The 18,110-nt window shown below is 40.7% G+C and overlaps 1 protein-coding gene across 3 annotated transcripts in view; it reads left to right on the forward strand.

Annotated features, from left to right (window-relative positions):
* The window catches only part of LNPEP (leucyl and cystinyl aminopeptidase), a 61,967-nt gene that overhangs the window by 8,573 nt on the left and 35,284 nt on the right, over positions 1-18,110 (forward strand). For 2 of the 3 annotated variants that reach the window (XM_084503573.1, XM_084503572.1), the window contains exons 2-3: positions 12,731-12,840; positions 15,537-16,377. In XM_084503573.1, the coding sequence (XP_084359699.1) occupies positions 15,560-16,377 (818 nt within the window). In that variant the 5' untranslated portion in view covers positions 12,731-12,840; positions 15,537-15,559. The remainder of the gene's footprint in view (positions 1-12,730; positions 12,841-15,536; positions 16,378-18,110) is intronic. The other variant, XM_084503571.1, reaches the window with a different exon arrangement.

Here is an 18,110-nt window from a genome sequence, read left to right on the forward strand (position 1 = left end):
AAAGAAGCAGTGATACACACTTAACTGCACAGATTCCTGTAAACCTCTTACCAGTTTGGCTGCTCCTGTAGACTTGCTTGTCTCCTGAAATCAGCCTCCTGCGAAGTGGTGTTTGTCACTAGGATACTGCCAGTACTCTGTGTCTTGGATGGATTTCCTGTAGTGCCTGCCTTTTGGTGGAAGCTCGCAGTAAAATTGTACAGAGGGTCAGCGTGTGTGTTTGCACTTCAGTAATAACACCACAAAAAGCAGCAGAGCCTGTCCTGTTTTTTTATGACTGCCAAATGGAAATGTCTTTATCTGTGTGAGTGAAGGGTGCTGAGCTCTTAGCTGTAGCTGAAAAACTCCCACTTTGCTTCAGTGAGGTTGTGATTTATGTAAGGCTTTTAGAATTTATTCCGCCTGTGTCAATGTGTTCTGTTCTGGTCTCTGTACTGAAGTAATGCTGAGAGGACTGGTGAATGCTGCTTTATGCTCACAGCACAAGTGGCTTTGATGTTTCACTTTCTTTCTAAACGATTATGTTCATTGTGTAAAAGTACCTGTATGTTCAGATGTGTGTTTTTGGTCTATTAAAAATGTGTATGTGTGCTCTTGTAACATCGTGGGAGGTAAGGGCATGCTGTTAGCCCACCTAGTGCTTCTGTTCAGCAAGGCGCATGTATGATAAGAGGATTTCTGTAGGAATACATCATATTTCCTAATATTTCTTGGTTGTGTTCTCTTCTATTGGATTATTCCCTTCTGAGCTCATTAAACCAAGAGAAAGTGATGGCACTGGTCCTGGAGCAGCCTAACTTGGTTGTGTTTTTCAGAAATGTTTTCCTTAAGAAAAGGTTCTAAAAATAAGATTTAACACATTTAAAATAACTGCAAGCATGAAAGCTTTTATTTCTAAACTGAAATGTGCGTGGCTTCCCTCCTATAGAAACGTGGGGCTTTTGCCCCCCGTGCACTGCTTGTACCAGTAAATAAAAGTCCTGCTTAAGCTTCCTGCTTGTTGTGGTTTAACCCTGGCAGGTGGCTGAGCCCCACACAGCCTCTTGCTTACAGCCTGCTGTGCGATGGGGAGAGGGCTGTGAGTTACAGTGAGCAACCTCGTGGGCTGAGATAAGGACAGTTTAGCAGGTGAGCCAAAAGCCCCACGCACAAGCGAGCAGAACAAGGAGCCCATTCACTGCTTCCCCTGGGCAGGCAGGTGCCAGCCACTCCCGGCAAGGCAGGGCTCATCACATGCAGTGGTTTGTTGGTAGGACAAACGCCGTCACTCCAAATGTTCCCCCTTCCTCCTTTTTTACCCCAGCTTTTACCTCAGGCTCTGCAGGAGCACTGCTCTGCAACAGCGAAATGATTGTTTGGAGGTATATATGCTTTATACACCGTAGCAGTCATCCATGTACTTACTGACATGGTGCTCTGAATTTGTGGCCTCTCTGTAGGTGCCTAGTAACATATGTTAAAGCTATCTTAGAGAGTAAAGCATGTTCTGGATATTGATTAAATCCCCCCTCTGTGGGCCCTGCCAGCTATGCATATTTAACAGAAAATTACATTATGAGCATCGCAGAGCGCGCATGTAGCTCTCTATTAGATTGTCCCTGTTCGTTGCCAATTGCCTTTGAGCCATGCCTGCTGAAAACTAAGAACTTGTAATGCTATTTATGAAGGTTACATTAGTGGCATGTTAAATCTGAGACACGATTTTAAATGTCATGAAGTTTAGATACGATCTGGTAGGAATAGTAATGTCATCACTTCCAACCTTGTTGGTGTGTGTCCTCTCTCTCTCCCCTTTCTCTCTCTCAAGGATTAAGACATTTGTTATATTTGCGTGATCCTCAGAGTTAACAGCAAAGTGCTTTCTGTTGCTGCTCTACGCGATTGCATCATTCCTCACTGTTCCCTTCGTTTATGTATTTTTTTAATGTACCGTGTTGTGTTATGGTGAAAAAACAGTTACAAAACAGGCATACAAAATGCGGTATTGGCTTTTCAGTGAGAGCTGGCTCTACCAGTTGGGTTTGATGCAGCTGAAATGCTGTCCCTAAGACTGCACTGGTCTGTCCTTTTGCAAGTTGTTTACAGCGTCAAGGGGGAAATAGCCATAATGGTGGGAGGTTTTGCATGAAGTCTGGAGCTAGATAATGCTGGTAAGGCTGGGGGAAGGAAGTGTGTGCTGCTCTCTCATGGTTACTTCCTTGGGGAGGGTGGAGGTGGGAAATCACTCTCTATTGCAGGCTTCTTGCTGTAGTGTCTGTAACTTTTGTTGTTGTTGTCTTCTGATGCTGAAAACCTCCTGAAAGGAATCTGAGTTTCCTGCATGCTGTTGTGGAGTGCTGCTGTTAGGAGACACGTTAAGTAGTGCATAAAATGGACAGACAGGTGGGAATTTACCTGCACAGCTCTTAACGATCATCAGAAGTGGACCCAGGTCTGTGCACAGCTCTGGCAAGGTCTAAAACTTGGCATTTCTTTTCTTTCTTTCAAATAAAAACACTTCAAATCCCAAATGGTAAAAGCGGAATAATTTCAACTGGGATTTTAGTAGAGAGCAAAGTCGTGTTTCAGTTTCTGTTGTTCATGTTTTTTAAACTTTCAGGGCTTCTTGGCAAGTTGTCTTGGCACGGGGAGCTGGTCATATGAAACTTTCCTTCAAGAGACTTTATTGTATATGTACGGACCAAGAAAGACATTTGTGGGCCCAGTCTGCTCTTCTGGTAGTGGATTCATGTGGGTCTCTCTTGTATCACTGTTTTCAGAGGGTACTTGAATATCTTCTTTGTTTTTTTCAAGGTTGACTTCGTACTGTAACAGAACCAGTCTTTTTGTGTTGCCTCAACAGCCCTCGATTGTAGGTATTAATTGCTGTGGAACCAACTGAGATGCTTGTGAGGGAGTATGGAAAATCATGTAAGCCCTTTTTCTTAGCCAGTGAGATCCCTGAGCTGTTTTGAAGCGGTTTGAGCTCACTCTCTGATGCCCCGTTCTGAATGATTCCTGTCTCCTGCCTCTGTGCAGTGACTGAACGCAGCTCGAAAATTCAGAATAGGGCCTGTAATGTTTCCATATATGTTTCCATCCAAAGCAAATATTTGCAGCCATGCCTCGGTCCTATTTATAATGAAGAAGTTGGCACGAACATTTAATGAGCACATGCTCGTGCACAGCTCTGATTTTCCTCATGTCTGTCTGAGGAAAACCCGTCACTGTGGAGGTGCTGTCAGCTCAGGGGCTTCCTCCCGCAGATGGAAGATGTGGGTATGTGCCTGCATCTACATGAATAAACCACAGAGCTGGGATATCCATCAGGCTTTTGCGTGCCCTTTGGCAAGGAGTCGTGGGTGTGTTTGTTGGATCCTGCTCGTCTGGAGAAGCTGCACTCGAGCCACCTCTGGAAGCCCCAAAGGAACTGGGGCCTGGTTGTGTGTGGATGCACTTGGGACCTCTGAGTGCTGCTTTTTGCATGATCCCTGGGAACTGCAATTTTTTGGCAGGCTAGATTCTCTGATATGACCTATAACTTCTGGAGTGGTTCATTCTACATTTGCAAGGTTCTTCTCATGCGTGTTTTTATTTTTTTCTTAGAGTTCCCTTTGCCATTCTGCTGTCCCGTCTCCAAGATGGTAGGTTAAAGGAGGGCAAAGTGATTTCAAGGAGGATTTCTGATTCCCCTGAAATCCCACCAGCTATTTGTATCCTTGTTTTTTAGCTGACTGAGGGATATAAATGCATGTTTTCTCGCTGTGAAGAGATGTTGATTTTCAAATTACGTGAATGGCATTGCGAGCTTTCTTATTTTAGCAACAGCAAATAATTGCTCTGTATAGCATTAAATTATAATCTTTTCCTCAGAAGGAATTTGAGATGCGTGGAACAGTTAGGGTGACTTGGGAAGGAAAACTGTAGTCAGAATCTTAGCATGACTAACATGCTTGCTGGTATTAGCTTTCTTTGCTGAACACGCTACTTTGAAAAGATTAAATGAGCTTTTCTCTCTTTTAAATAAACAGATAATACTTTTTATTTTTTTATAGACTAGTTGGAGACAGCCCAAAGCACAACAGTGCAAGGACGTACTTAACATTGTAGAAAGAGCAACTAAACTGATGTGACAAGAAGTAGTGATCATAAACCAAGAACTACTAGGTTGAGAGCAGGCTGAAAAGATTTTACTTCCTGAGAGAGATGGATAAAGCTCTGTGTTACGAGTTTATGTGATTATTTTCTTTCTGCTTTTGATAAGCAATCTGAAATACTTCCCTTGTTGACAAGGGAAAGTTCTCTTCAAAACTGGAATGATAAAGAAATGGCATCCAGATTGTGATCGAGTAATACTATGTATACTATTTCATTTTCTTTTAATATATTAAAGTATTATAGACAGTCTTCTACTGGGTATAATGTAAAATTGGATATTTATGATTCACTTTTAAAGAAGAAAATGAAGAATAAAAAGAATAATGCTTTGTTGAATTGTTTCACTCAATACATCTAGTGGATATTTATCCACTAGAAGAAATGTAATACAATCTTCAAGTGGTGATAAAGGGTGACCCCCTAAGCACTGTTCCCACAAAATACAGCTTTGCAGCCAAAGGAGGGAAAACATGTAGATTTTTTCTTTTTTTTTTTTCTCCAGTAACGAATAGTTGTATCTTTTGAAGAGCAGACTTCATAACTAAGTTTTTTTTTTTTTTTTCTTATGTGTATAAATCTTATACGGTATGCACACAGTGATTTGAATGTCCTGAATCTAGGAATTTACGGTTGTCATCTGTGGGATCCATGCTGTGTGTCCCTGCATGGAACTTCTACATAATCTTCAGAGCTAGAAATCTCATAACACGAGGAATTCACTTTATATATAGACTATGAACAAATAAAATTTTTTCCACCACCCCCTTTGCTGTGTGGATGGGGGGGGGGAAATCCAGAAATATTACTGCTTGTCTGATGCACTGAAGCACAAGTTTTTGGTTAGGGTTTTGCATAGGTTTCTCAGTATATGCAGGGTTCAAGTGTCTTGTGCCAGTGCCCTCCTGCTCTTTCTGCAAGTGACTTCCTGTGTCCCAGGGAGCTGTGTCTGTGTACTGAACGTGAAAATAGCAACAGGGATTATTTACTGGCTGTGCTGTAAATCAGTTGTCCATGGGCAAAATCTAGAAATCGTGTAGTGCTTCTGTTGGATGGTATTACGGAAACGCGACAAAGCAGTTTTTAAATTTAATATTTGATATTTAAGTACTTTTTTTCCACTTAAAGGTTTTTTATTGCTTCCTCCAAAGCCTTGAGGCATTTAGTTGCTCTGTGCTTCTCCAAGCAGTGTTTACATATATTCATTCAGTGCTGTCCTCCTTGATAATGTCTTTTCCCTGCTTAGCTGCTTAAATATTCAGATGCATGCATTTGGCAGTACAGCATTTTCAGGCATTGCCATAGGCACCTCAGTGTTGATTGGTCACAAAACAAGGCAGCAACAAGGAAGAATTTTTAATTGGTCTAAATAAAAGTGCATCAAGTTTTGCTTCTTGTGTAAATACAGATGCATTACTCATGTTAACGCTACTGAATTTTTGCTTCCCACCGTGGGTAGCTACATTTGATTGACCAGGACTATAGCTGTTAAGTATTACGTGTCATGGCATTGCGCAAAGAAATTGAATGTGTTTCTGGGAATTTTGTGATGAATTGCATTTAAGGCAGTATTTTTTGACAGCTGTGGTAAACCTGGAGCTCAGTTGTCAGGCACTTGTAAGAAGCAGTACAGTAGCAGGCAGCAATTGTTGTGGAGCTCCAGTGTGCAAACAAAGTCTCAACCATACCATTAGCTCAAAAGAGAGGGTTAGGGCAGAAGTGGGGGATAGAGGAAAGAAATTACGCTCCAAACCATCATATCTGGACAGGCGATCAGAGTTCTTGGGCTGTATCCTGTCAGCTGGGCCTCACTGCCGTGTGTTAACTGTTGGTATATTTGGATGCTGTACAGGGGCAAGGCTTGCTTCTTGTGACTGGGAGAAGGAAGAAAAGTTTCTGAGTAGTATTTAGTTATTATTAGTAGTAATTAGTATTTAGTAATTTAATAACTATTTGTTTTGAGACTTGTGTCAGTTTTTACACTTGCTCATACCTTTACAAGTATTTTAACTATTGAAAGGATTTCTGCATTGGAGTGTTTGGTATTTTGTGTGTGTGTGTAATGTGTTGTATGTCAAATACATTGCTAACAGTGGAATCAAAGACCTACGAAAGTCTTTAAAAGCCTACACGCAGTCTAAGGACTCGCTCAGCACTTGGGTTATTTCTGAAAGGAGCACCAAGTCCTCAGCCTCTATGCAGGCAAGCTGAGGTGCTGTGTCAGAGGGGCAGAGCTGAAGTTAGTTAGAAAGGGGATGGTTTAGAAGTGAAGGGAATCTCTGCTTAGAAACTAAAGTAAGGCACGAGTTTGTTCAGAATTCTTGACCAGCCCATGCTCTTAGATAAGGAAACACAAGTGAACTCCTCTGGCCACTGCCGCAGAAAATAGGCGTATGGTGCTTGTGGTGAATCTGCCCACCTCAGAGGAGTAGGACAAACCTTGAACAGGGTCACATTTTCAATCATTCATCTTCTGAGTAGCAGTAAGAGGAAGCCCCAGGCCTGCTTCCTCAAGAAGAGGAACAAAGAGGGGAACGCAGAGCTCACAGCTCTCTCTGAGGCATCTTGGACACAGGTGCTGGGGAAGGATGTAGGATGGATGGAGGACTTGGGGAATGTGGTGAGAGGTCAATGTATCTCTGTTAAGATGTGGAAGTGGTGATCCAGGAAAGGGAATAGACGCAATGATCTTCATTATGTGCTGTTCCACTGGATTTTAATAGCTGGAAATGTAAAGAAACTGAGGCTGTGAAAGTTTAGCAGTCTACCTGATTAGATCTGATAACACTCACCTTGAAGTGGTGAGTGATCAGTGAAATAGACCAGAAGGTGCTAATGGTAAGGTAAAGAAATTGTAGGCTTGGCTTCAGGTTTCTGCACATTTTGTGGAGAACAGGACTACATGCAAAGACTGGACTGACCATCGGTTGAGGTGGCTGTCTGTGACAGGACTGGGCTGCATGGCTCCGCTGGCTCTGGGCAGTGCTAAATTCCTCCTGTCGTGCCTTTAGATTCAGCAGGGATGGCTGGGAACTCACCTTGATGGGTAAGAGAGGTGGTCTGCTTTTCAGCGTCTCAACAGGCGATGAAGTTACTGTGTGCTGAGTGTTTGGGTTGATTGAAAGGCTCCATCCCAATCCTCCTGTCCCAGCTGTAGACATTAGGGTGGCAGGGTCTGTTTATTTGTAGTGTTTGTTCAAGCTAACTGTTTAAAACTCGTATTCTGCTTCATTGATACGCTCCATGCTTGGAAAGCATGCTTTTCTTTCACAGCTCCTGATGCAGCATCAAAGCATGGATTAATTCGAAGTCCATTTGGTTTTGAGTAATTGACTTGTGTCTTTTGTATAATTCTTTGTTCAGATCATGACGTGAGAATGGTTCACCTCAGCAAGCAACCAGTCCTAAGGCTAGAGATATGTGGACAGCTATTAGAAGTGCTGCCAGTTTATCTATCATGTTTGCTGCTACAGTCTACTACATGGCTGAGGGGACTTCTCTTGTCCATAATTCCTGAGATTATTAATTACTTCTAAAGCATTATGCTCCAGGCTTCTTACGAAAGTGAGGTTAATACTGACTTGGTCAGCAGGTTTTGAAATTAACAGCACAGAAGGCACCTCTGATGCTGCATCCAAACACTGAGAGCCTAAAGAAGGCTGTAGGTGGGAGGAGCTTTACTGCTCTGAAGTGCATGTAGACTTAGGTTGTTGGCCTATGCAGCCAGGAAATCAACACTTATATTTGTATTCACTGGGAGCTTTGTGTAGGGGAAAAAACAGATTTCATCTAGTGGTTGAGATAATGTCACCCACGTGTTCAAATCCTGTGCAAAAGATCTTAACATACAGCATACAAATAGGACATAATAGACGGATATGAATTTGGGTGCTACTTAAATAAAAAGGGAAGGGGGAATTAGAAGCAGCAACATTGCCCTAGTATTCATCACTTTTAAGCATTTTATTCTCATAGTCTTATTTTCTCTTACATTAGTCTATTGATACAAAATATTGTAAAAGTAGTAAGTTTTAACTTTTGTTTCTTGATTATTTTTTTTTGTCTTACCTCATTTGCTGAAGTGGTGAAGTGGGGTAGAGTGTTTGAAACACTTCCTTCCCAGCTCGATTCGTGAAACTCCTTCCTAACTCACCTGATTATGCAGTTCACAAATAGCATTAACTAGGAGAGTGAGTTGACGTTATTTTGTCTGTATATTTTGAAAAAAGTATCAAGCTGCTTTCTTTGAAAATGTTAACTATGAAAGTTTAAATGTTCATTTTCAAAGGCTACCAATTCAGATGTTTAATTGGAGATTTAACAGCTAAGTGCCCGACTTCTCTGTGAGCCGAGGCTATTTTATTGCTTTAAACTGATGAGAAGATATTGGATAAGTTGTACCTGTTGTCTTAACCTCAGACATTGGTTTGCAGTGGTGAAAATTCTGATCAGTGGTGTCTGGAACCAGTGATTTGTAATTGGCTGAAGAAAGCAGTCTCCACTGAGAAGATGATTGCACTTTCTGAGATATTTCTCACTTTTAGTATTTGTATAGAATTTCCAGTGCAGGATGTAGGAGCTCAGCTTTCTGCAAAGTGCTCTTGCATATTAGTTTTAGCACCTGTGAAATTGAACCTGTGTTTTGGAATGGTCTTCTGGGCTGCCAGTCTCCGTTCCTTCCCCTCACCTACAGCAGGAACAATAACTGCAACAATAGTTTTGGCTGATGATAAAATCAGGATTTGGAAGAAGATGTACAGTGAGTCCAGTATGGGGTGCACAAGCATGGGCGAGTGATCGTCTCTTCCATGAAAGATTTAATGCTTTGCAGTTCAGGTTTTTAGAGATCGATTCATTTCCTGCTAAGCTGTATTGTTAGTAAACTGACATCAAGAGGAGCAAATCTGGCCTGAGAGGTTTTATTTTTACAATTCAATGATGTATGTAGTAAGTAGCTCAATGAAAGTTAAGGCTTATGGCTTTGATTAGGTAAATGTGGAAGATGGGTCTATGCCAAAATGAGTCAACAAAAACTTTAAACAGTATATTATTTTGCTTTTCTAGAGCAGCGTTCCTGAAATTTTAATCAGGACGTTTCAGAGATACGTGAAGCGTTAGCAGAACATTTTCCTCTCCTTGTCCGCTTTTATTTGAGGCTGTCAATGAAGGTTTGGGGATAGATGATTCAGGAGACAGTGCGTTAATCTTTTAATAGTTTTGCCAAATTCTCAGTGTCCCAAATGTCTAGACTCACATTTTAGACAACTCTTCAATGTGAAAAAATACATTTTTGTTCCCAAAGTCAAGTTTAGCCTTTTTTCTCCTGCCATGTGTTATGAATATTTTTTTTCTAATCACATGCTTAACTGTTTGTGTACTTAAAACGTACAATTTAATCATTGGTTTAATTTCAACAAAGCCATATAATCCTTGGAAGTTTTATGGGTATCATCTATGCTGTTTTCCCCTACCTTGTTTTCCTCTGTCCTGTTTTCAAACTATGTAATGCAAGTTCCTCTTTTATCTTTCACACATAAGATGTGTGAAAAATTTCACTATGTAAATTTAAAATGGGTATATTTTCGGTTTTGCCTCTCATAAGTACAGATGAATACTGTACTGTAACATGTTTATCTTTTTTCTTAAAGAACAGATTCTGCAGCAAATATGCATTATTTACAAATATCATAAGTTTTGTAGTGCTAGGTATACATAGATGTTTGCACAGAGAATATTAGAGACACTGTAGCTAAGAAAATTGTATGGCTTTATCTTGTCTGTAATAGTGTGGGTTTTTTTGATAGCGTAATGCTTCCAAAACTTCCAATACACAATGCAAATAGCGTATCTTGTTTTTCAGATACGATAAAACGAAACTTAATTCACTAAGTAAAATATAAGTATAGGTTTTACAGCAAACATTCTTCTGATATCTAATTTTCAAGCTTTTTTTCTTTCATGGACAACAGTTATACGAACAGTTACACTTCAGTTTATCCTGAAAATGCTGCTTTTGATACAGAAGAGTGCAGTGACTTCACATACATTGTTACTCCACAGTTTTGTTGTTGACTCTTCCTTGTGCCATGATGTTAGTTACTGAGAGGGATTAAATCATTTCAAAAACAGTAACATTTGTACTGCCTTTGTGTACGTTATTACATATTTATATACATACACCTTTATGCTGTTTGCCTAATCTGAAAAGTGTAAGTGTTGCAAGTGTTTCACCACTGATTCTAGCAAATGTGACCATTGCATAAACAACAAATAAAAATCAGATCTTTAAAAGGAAAATAATGCTTTGAAGTTACTTTTTGCCCTTTTATATTGTCTTAAATGCCAGATCTTTCCTGGAGAGAAAATTGATGTGGTTTGTTTGTGGGATTTGCTGTTTGGTAAGCAGCTGATGCTGCTAAAGAAAAGTTCAGCAGTGTAAAAGATGGATGTAAAAATTAGGTATGTAAAAAGTACTGTGGACCTGGGTAAATGTATCCCCATTGATAAACATCATTAGCTGTTCCTGAAATCCTTCATTGCACAGAGTTATTTGACATGATATCAGTGAGTTGATTGTTTGAGGACCGTACTTCAGCTAGGTCTTAGTACATAATTTGAGTTGCAATGTTCAAGCTGAATAAGAGCTGTGCTCTTCTCTGCTTCCATCAAATCTCAGGGGGTGACTGAGTTTGTGTGGGTTATGTTGTTTTAATCAATAACAGACTAACTAGTTCCCTGTTGTACATTTCTTGAGTTTTCTTGGTACTGGCACAGCTGAAATAGCAGGTACTTCTGTTTTCTCTGTCAAAACATATCAAGGCAAGGGAAAGACATTGACTATTAAATGCATGATATGCCAAAATTATAAAATTATCCCTCCAGTTTTGCTGAGTCACTGGACATTTTCCTGGAACATGCATGGCTTTGTTAGTGTCTGCTTCTCTGAGGATGGTGTGCTCTTCCTTCCATACAACGTGCCTCACTTTCAGCCTCAGGTAGCAAAACAAGGCCTTTGCTCACAGTTTTTCTGTGTGACCTGATGGGCCAGCCCTTTTAGGACACACTGGCAGATTAGTAAATTTCTGTTTCTACACAGCACTAACTCTGTACCTCTCTCCTATTACTTAAAATGCATTGAAGTGGTTTACCTGCAGTGGGCATCAAATTTTACTCCAGCTAGTAGGCATGCTTTATAGAGAGAGCCTTTTGGTCTGGCCTTGAGTTCTACCACATCTGCTGGTCTGTGACAAGACACTGCCCAGTTGTTTGGCTTCCTGGTTGTTCCAGGGGAATGGACAGTTTCCTGTGCTTATCTCTGTGACAAGGGCTCAGTTCCTGCCAAATGATAGGTGCTACTGTAATTCTTTTATAATTTATTTCAGTAAAAATACTGCATGACACCTGCCCATTAATTGAAGATGATACTGTGATGAACTTACAGTCTCAAAAAGTGATGGCAGCCTGACTAACCGTACCAGTGGGATTGATTGGATTTATTTTTTAATATTTTAACCTCTTAACTGGAGTATGGAAGGCTGGAAAAAGACAGAACTTTTATAGTGCATTTCAGTAACTTGGGTCCATATTTCCTTAGCTGTGAATTAGTGTGAGCACAGTGCAGCTGGTATGGCAGTGGTTCACTGGAACTGTGCATAGGTTAGAATTCCCTAGTCTTGGAATTACTCTTTTTTGTTTCCTGCATTGTAATTAGAAACTGAATTAATCAGCTTCAGTCACTGCATTTGTTTGCCCCTTGACCGTACTTGTGTGTAAGACAGCAGTGAAATGTGATGGGTGTAAAACTGTTCTTCGGGCTGCTGCTTACTCCTTACGGCCTGTTGCAGCTTGAGAGTACCTTTTTTGTCCTTCTTGTGGACCTTTTAGCTCACTGTAGTAGCTCATGGGTTTAAATGGAAAGGTCACAGCAGTTGAATCCCCATGATTGATGACTCACACTCTTGTCTTATAAATCCCTGTGAACCATCAGGAAGCAAACACTCCACAGTTTATCTGAGCATAAATGATTTAAACATATTTGCCATGGCTCCTCTGTGAAAAAGCAGCCTGGCTTCTATGCTTCTGTGAACCCATATGTCAGCGTTAGTAACAGATAGCCTTCTGATACTTTGCGTGCTCTCAAGTGGAGAATAAAAGTCTGGTGATGCCATTGATCTTTGCTGCAGTTCTGATCTCACAGCCTGAGATCAAACTGGTAATCCCGTGAGATGTTTTGCAGCACGGCAGAACAGCTAAGGCCTTGGTTGCTTCCAGTGTTTGCCAAAAAAGTCAGTGGAAATTGGTTTTAACTTTTGTTTCCCTAGAAACTTCTAAGGTGTTAAAACTATGAATTGCCTTGAAACTAGATTTTGTTTTAGTTTTTCCTATTTTCTGATCAGATTTTTCATGTAATTATTTTGACCTGATGAGTTACGAGTGCTTGCATGCAGGTTTGAAAATTAAGATAGTTGGCTTTAGAAGAAACTTAACTAGAGAATAATTTCCTCAAAAAGCAAACTGTTCTATGAGCAGCAGAGCTGATGAAGCCTACTTTCTGCCAGACTTATGTTCTTTATCTGTCTCCTCCTTCCTTCTGCAGTGCCTCCCCTGTCTTCTACCTCTTTTGCTGGCCATGCAGCTGCAGCACTTGCCATGGCTGGGGTTGGAGCTGTGTACTGACTGGCTGCTGCCTTTGCAAGTGGTTAAGATGTGAGTCTTAATACCTGCCTTTCCTGTATAGCAGATGTAAATTTGGGTGTCTTCTGCGAGCAGTTTTGGGGTGGGGTTGGGTTGGGACTTGAAGGAATTTGGTTATCCTTCAGACTCCTTTAAAATCGGATTGAAGCTAGCCAGTGGATTCAAAGAGCAACAAGGAACTGCTAGAAAAGCCCTGCTTGTGTAGAACTGTAAAAGATCTTCCGTTGCACAATACTTTGTCTTTCCACCTTTTTTTTCTTTCACTAGTTTGTCTGTATGTTTTCATTTGTAACTTAGCTTTCTGTCCTCTGTGCTCTGCAGGGTCTCCAATTTCATATACAGAGTCACTGAATGGTTTGGGTTGGGAGGGACCTTAAAGACCATCTAGTTCCCACCCCCTGCCATGGGCAGGGACACCTCCCACCAGACCAGGCTGCCCAAAGCCCCATCCAGCCTGGCCTTGAACACCTCCAGGGATGGGGCACCCACAGCTTCGCTGGGCAGCCTGTGCCAGGGCCTCATTCCGCCCTCTGAGTGAAGAATTTCTTCTGACTATCTCATCTAAACCCACGCTCTTTAAAACTGTTACCCATTCTCCTGTCACTACACTCGCTGAGTTTGTTTCTCCCTATCTTTCCTGTAGGCCCCCTTTAGGTACTGGAAGGCCGCAATGAGGTCTCCATGGAACCTTTTCTTCTCCAGGCTGAAGAGCCCCCAACTCCCTCAGCCTGTCCTCACAGGAGGGGTGCTCCAGCCCTCTGAGCATCCTCCTGGCCCTCCTTTCGATTCACTCCAACAGGTCCATGTCCTTGTGCTGGGGGCCCCAGAGCTGAACACAGCACTCCAGGTGGGGTCTCAGGAGAGCAGAGCAGGGGGGCAATCACCTCCCTATGAAGATAGGCTGAGAGGTTTGGGATTGTTCAGCCTGGAGAAGAGAAGGCTCTGGTGAGACTTTACATGTATAGTGGCCTGCCAGTGCCCAAAGAGAGGCCTTTTGAGAAAGATGGAGAGTGACTTTTTACTAGGGCCTGTAGTGACAGGACAAGGGCTAATAGTTTTAAACTGAAAGAGGGTAGATTTGAATTAGACATAAGGAAGGAATTTTTCATGATGAGGGTGAGGCCCTGGCACATGCTGCCCAGAGAAGCTGTGGATGCCCCATCCCTGGAGGTGCTCAAGGCCAGGCTGGATGGGGCTTTGGGCAGCCTGGTCTGATGGGAGGTGGCCCTGCCCTTGGCAGCGGAGTTAGCACCTTTAAGGTCCCTTAAGATCTTAAGGTCCTTTCCAACCCAAACCATTCTGTGGTTCTATGATTAACCTATTAACCTCAAATGTTGAAAGGGACCTTAGCTATATATATATATAAATCATTAATGTATTGCACTGTGCAATGTGGTGCACTGATATCTCTCTATAGGTTGGGACTAAGTATATTCTTGCCAGAAATTAGTAAAAGCCTGCTAAAACCTTTTCAATAGCTTTTAGATTGAAAGAAAACTTTTCTTTTTCATTTGGAAAATGATGCACAGAATTTAGATGTGATATGATTGTTTGGCTAACAATAGACCTTCATGTCTGAAAGAGCTTAGCTTCATATCCAGAGCCTTGCAGTTTGACAAAAGTGTTGCCTAGTCCTCTTGAAGCTGTGAAGAGGCACTATTCTAATTAACTAATTTGCAAGGTCCTAAAAAGTTGGTTATGGGATTTCTTGCACTGTTTGGTTGAGAAATCTCTTATGTATATATAACTTTTCCATTTGAATTGTTTTGTTTGCCAGACAGCTCTGTGGTGTCCAAAGAAAAAAGCTATCAACAACAAAACCTATCAACAACCTTTCTATGTTATTTACAGTGCTCTGGATGAAATACAGCATGAGGAAAAAAAACAAAACTCCTTGTTTATAAGGTTGCAACTTCTCTGTTTCCACATCCAATAACCTGTATATAGTTCTTCTGAACATTATTTTCAGTTTTTTTACTTTTCACTGAGTGGGTTAACTGAAAGGTAACTTTTTACATAAACAGTTACAGACAAGTGCAGAAGTTTGATCAAAATATAACTGCACCTGAAGGATGAAGGTACCTGATGCTGGCAGAATGAAGTCTTCAATTTGAACTGTAATATTTATATTGCTTTAGGAGATGCATTTTTTTTTTTTTTGGGGGGGGGGGGGTGCTTTTTAAAAACAGTAGTTTAAAAAATGTAAAATGGATATTTTATTTGTATAGCTGCCAGCACCTTGGCAAATATTCTCCTCTAACAAGGCCTTAGTAACTAGCATATTTAGAAGCACCTTAAGAACTGTATTGGCTGCCTGTTCTTTACCCTGCAACATAAAAAACATTTCATTGTACCTAATTTAGTTGAATACACGTAGAGTTATTTGGGGTAGGAGATATGTAGCCAAGGCAGTGATATCAGTGAATTGGGAATGAAATGTGGTGATCCCAAACTATGGTGCAAGATGTGACTGAGTATGTGCAATGGAAGCATCTTGAAGCCCAGAAGGGAGCAAGATAGTGAACCAAAATGCAGAAAAACATGGCAAGGTTTAATGAGAACAAGCCTGAGAAAGAAAATTGAAGGGCTTGTGATGATAGTATGTGTGGTAAGAGTGTTTCTTGCTCTTTACCTTAATAAACTGTCTTTCAGATATTATAGTCATGCCTTTTGCTTATGACGTAACATATGCTCTTTTCTTTTTCCAGATCAAATTCAGTTACCCAGAAATATGATTGAAAACAGTATGTTTGAGGAAGAGCCCGATGTGGTTGACTTGGCAAAAGAGCCTTGTTTACATCCCCTGGAGCCCGATGAAGTTGAATATGAACCAAGAAGCTCACGGCTCTTGGTGCGTGGCCTTGGGGAGCATGAAATGGATGATGATGAAGAGGATTATGAGTCATCAGCAAAATTGCTGGGAATGTCCTTCATTAACAGAAGCTCAGGTCTCCGGAATAACATGGCTGGCTATAGACAAAGTCCAGACGGATCGTGCTCGGTGCCCTCTACAAGGACCATGGTGGTTTGCGCTGCTGTTTTTGTGACTGTGATTTCAGTGATAATGGTGATTTATCTTCTTCCCAAATGTACCTTTACCAAAGAAGGCTGCCATAAAAAAAATCGTACAATGGAACTAATATACCCTTTGGCAACCAATGGAAAACTGTTTCCATGGGCAAAAATGAGACTTCCTTCTGATGTTGTACCACTGCATTATGATCTTGAGTTGCAGCCAAACCTTACTACTCTGAAATTTTCAGGATCTGTAAAGATAGTGGTTAATGTTCTCCAGGTAACTAGGAAGATTGTGCTTCACAGCTCAGGACTTAATATCACCAAGGCATCCCTTACTTCGACAGGAGGAAGGCAAGCAAAGCCAGTTGAATTGCTGGAATACCCATTGCATGACCAGATAGCAATCATGGCTCCTGAGGCTCTCCTTGTAGGACAGAATTACACTGTCAACATAGAATATTCGGCTAATTTATCGGACACCTACTACGGCTTCTACAAAATTTCTTACAAAGATGAGGATTCTAAACAAAGGTATGCACACAAGTTGCTGCTTTCTTGTCATTTCTAGATTGTTCTTTAGAAGTAACAGGGGTGACTTTTTCTATTGAATGTTTTGTACAACTGGTTCCTGTTGAGTTTAAAGATTCACTTTGTTCCTGATGTTTTAAATCTAGGGATTTAAAAAAAAAAAGTCTTTTATTTTTGTTATGTTGCTGACACTTTAAGCGAAGCTGCTAGGGAGCTGGAAATTATCAGTGATTAAAATCAGCAATGCCTGAGAAATGTCTTTCATGGATGAGTTTATTAAGTCAGGGCAGCTTCTTCCTCAGCTTAATGTGGTGCTGTATGGAGCTTATAGATAGCTATACCACGTTGTGTTTTTTTGTTTAATTTTTAGTATCTCTCTTTTGAAATGTTCTTGGCTAGTTGATAGTACCTCCAGTGTGGGGAATGAGGGCTTTATGTGAAGATTAACAAAAATAGCTACCTACCACCAGCCACTTCAAATGGTCCTTAGCCTGATTGTGTACTTATGATTGTTCATGGTTTTGTTAGCATATAATAGTCCATACAGATTTTCTAGAAACTGAGTGATGCAAAAAAAAATATGAAAAGAGCACTGTGGGTAAGTTCATTTTGCTGACAGGGAAGTAGATGTGAAGGGCCTACAAAACGGCTATTAAATTGAATAAACACTTACCAGCTTGTTCTAAGGAATGCTGAGACCTAAAGTTTAAAAAAAAAAAAAAAAAAAAAGTGAAATGGTACATACAGGGAAAAGCATGGAAAAGGGAAAAAAAATGTCATCAGTGTTGCAACAGCAGAGAATTTGTATTGAAATGCCCGAAATACTTATGGGTAGATTTTGTTTCCTGAAAGGAGAAGGCAGACCTTGTAATTAATACCACTGAAACTGTCCTCTGGAGAAGGGGTCACACTGATATTTTACTTGTTTTCACTGACTTAAAACAAGACCCTTTGTTGAGCTATTGCTCTCCTATTTTTAGTGAGACTCCTTGAAGAGTAAAACATATGTAGCAAACTGGTTATATTTTTTTTTCCTCTCTCCAGTGAGATACAGTAACTATGCTGCTGATGTTTGAATTATTCAAGTCCCTCAAGGGTGGCCATCTTCTAAAATAAACCAAAACTGCTCAGTGTAAACATGATTTCATAGACTGTTAGAAGGCTGCACGACATGTGAAAGATAAACTTCTTATTCTGTAAATTAAAAAATGTATTTTGTTTCAGATTCAGAAGGCCTCTCTAGGCACTGACAAGATATTTAAACTAAAACTGACTTATTTTTCGGAAGTTTACTCAGTTTGCTGTTAAAACTCCGCATAGCTAGGTCCTAGTGGATCTATAACATTGCTGAAATGTACAAGAAAATATATTGTCTGCAGCAGCTCTCTTCGACTATATGCAAGAAGTGGTGGAATATAACTGGGTTCTTGAAGTGATCAGCAGCTGTGGGGTAAGGCAGAAACTTTCTCGCCTTCACTCCCATGTGTTTCTGCTGGTCCTTCTGTGAGGTTGTCTGGGAGGCTTTCTGTAAGAGATCAAGAATTTGAAGATAGAATTTTGGTTTAAAGCATTTCCGATCTGTTCCAGTTTACCCAGGTCTGATGAAGATGCTTTACTGAGGTACAAAAGTTCAGATCCGTAAGGTAGCACACTGTCAATAAGCCTCTTATGCTCAGGAGGAGGACTTTCATATACTAATACATGATACTGCATGTGAATCTTTATGATTCACATGA

The sequence above is a fragment of the Aythya ferina genome (genome assembly GCF_964211825.1).
Source record: "Aythya ferina genome assembly, chromosome: Z".
NCBI classification, from domain to species: Eukaryota; Metazoa; Chordata; class Aves; order Anseriformes; family Anatidae; genus Aythya; species Aythya ferina.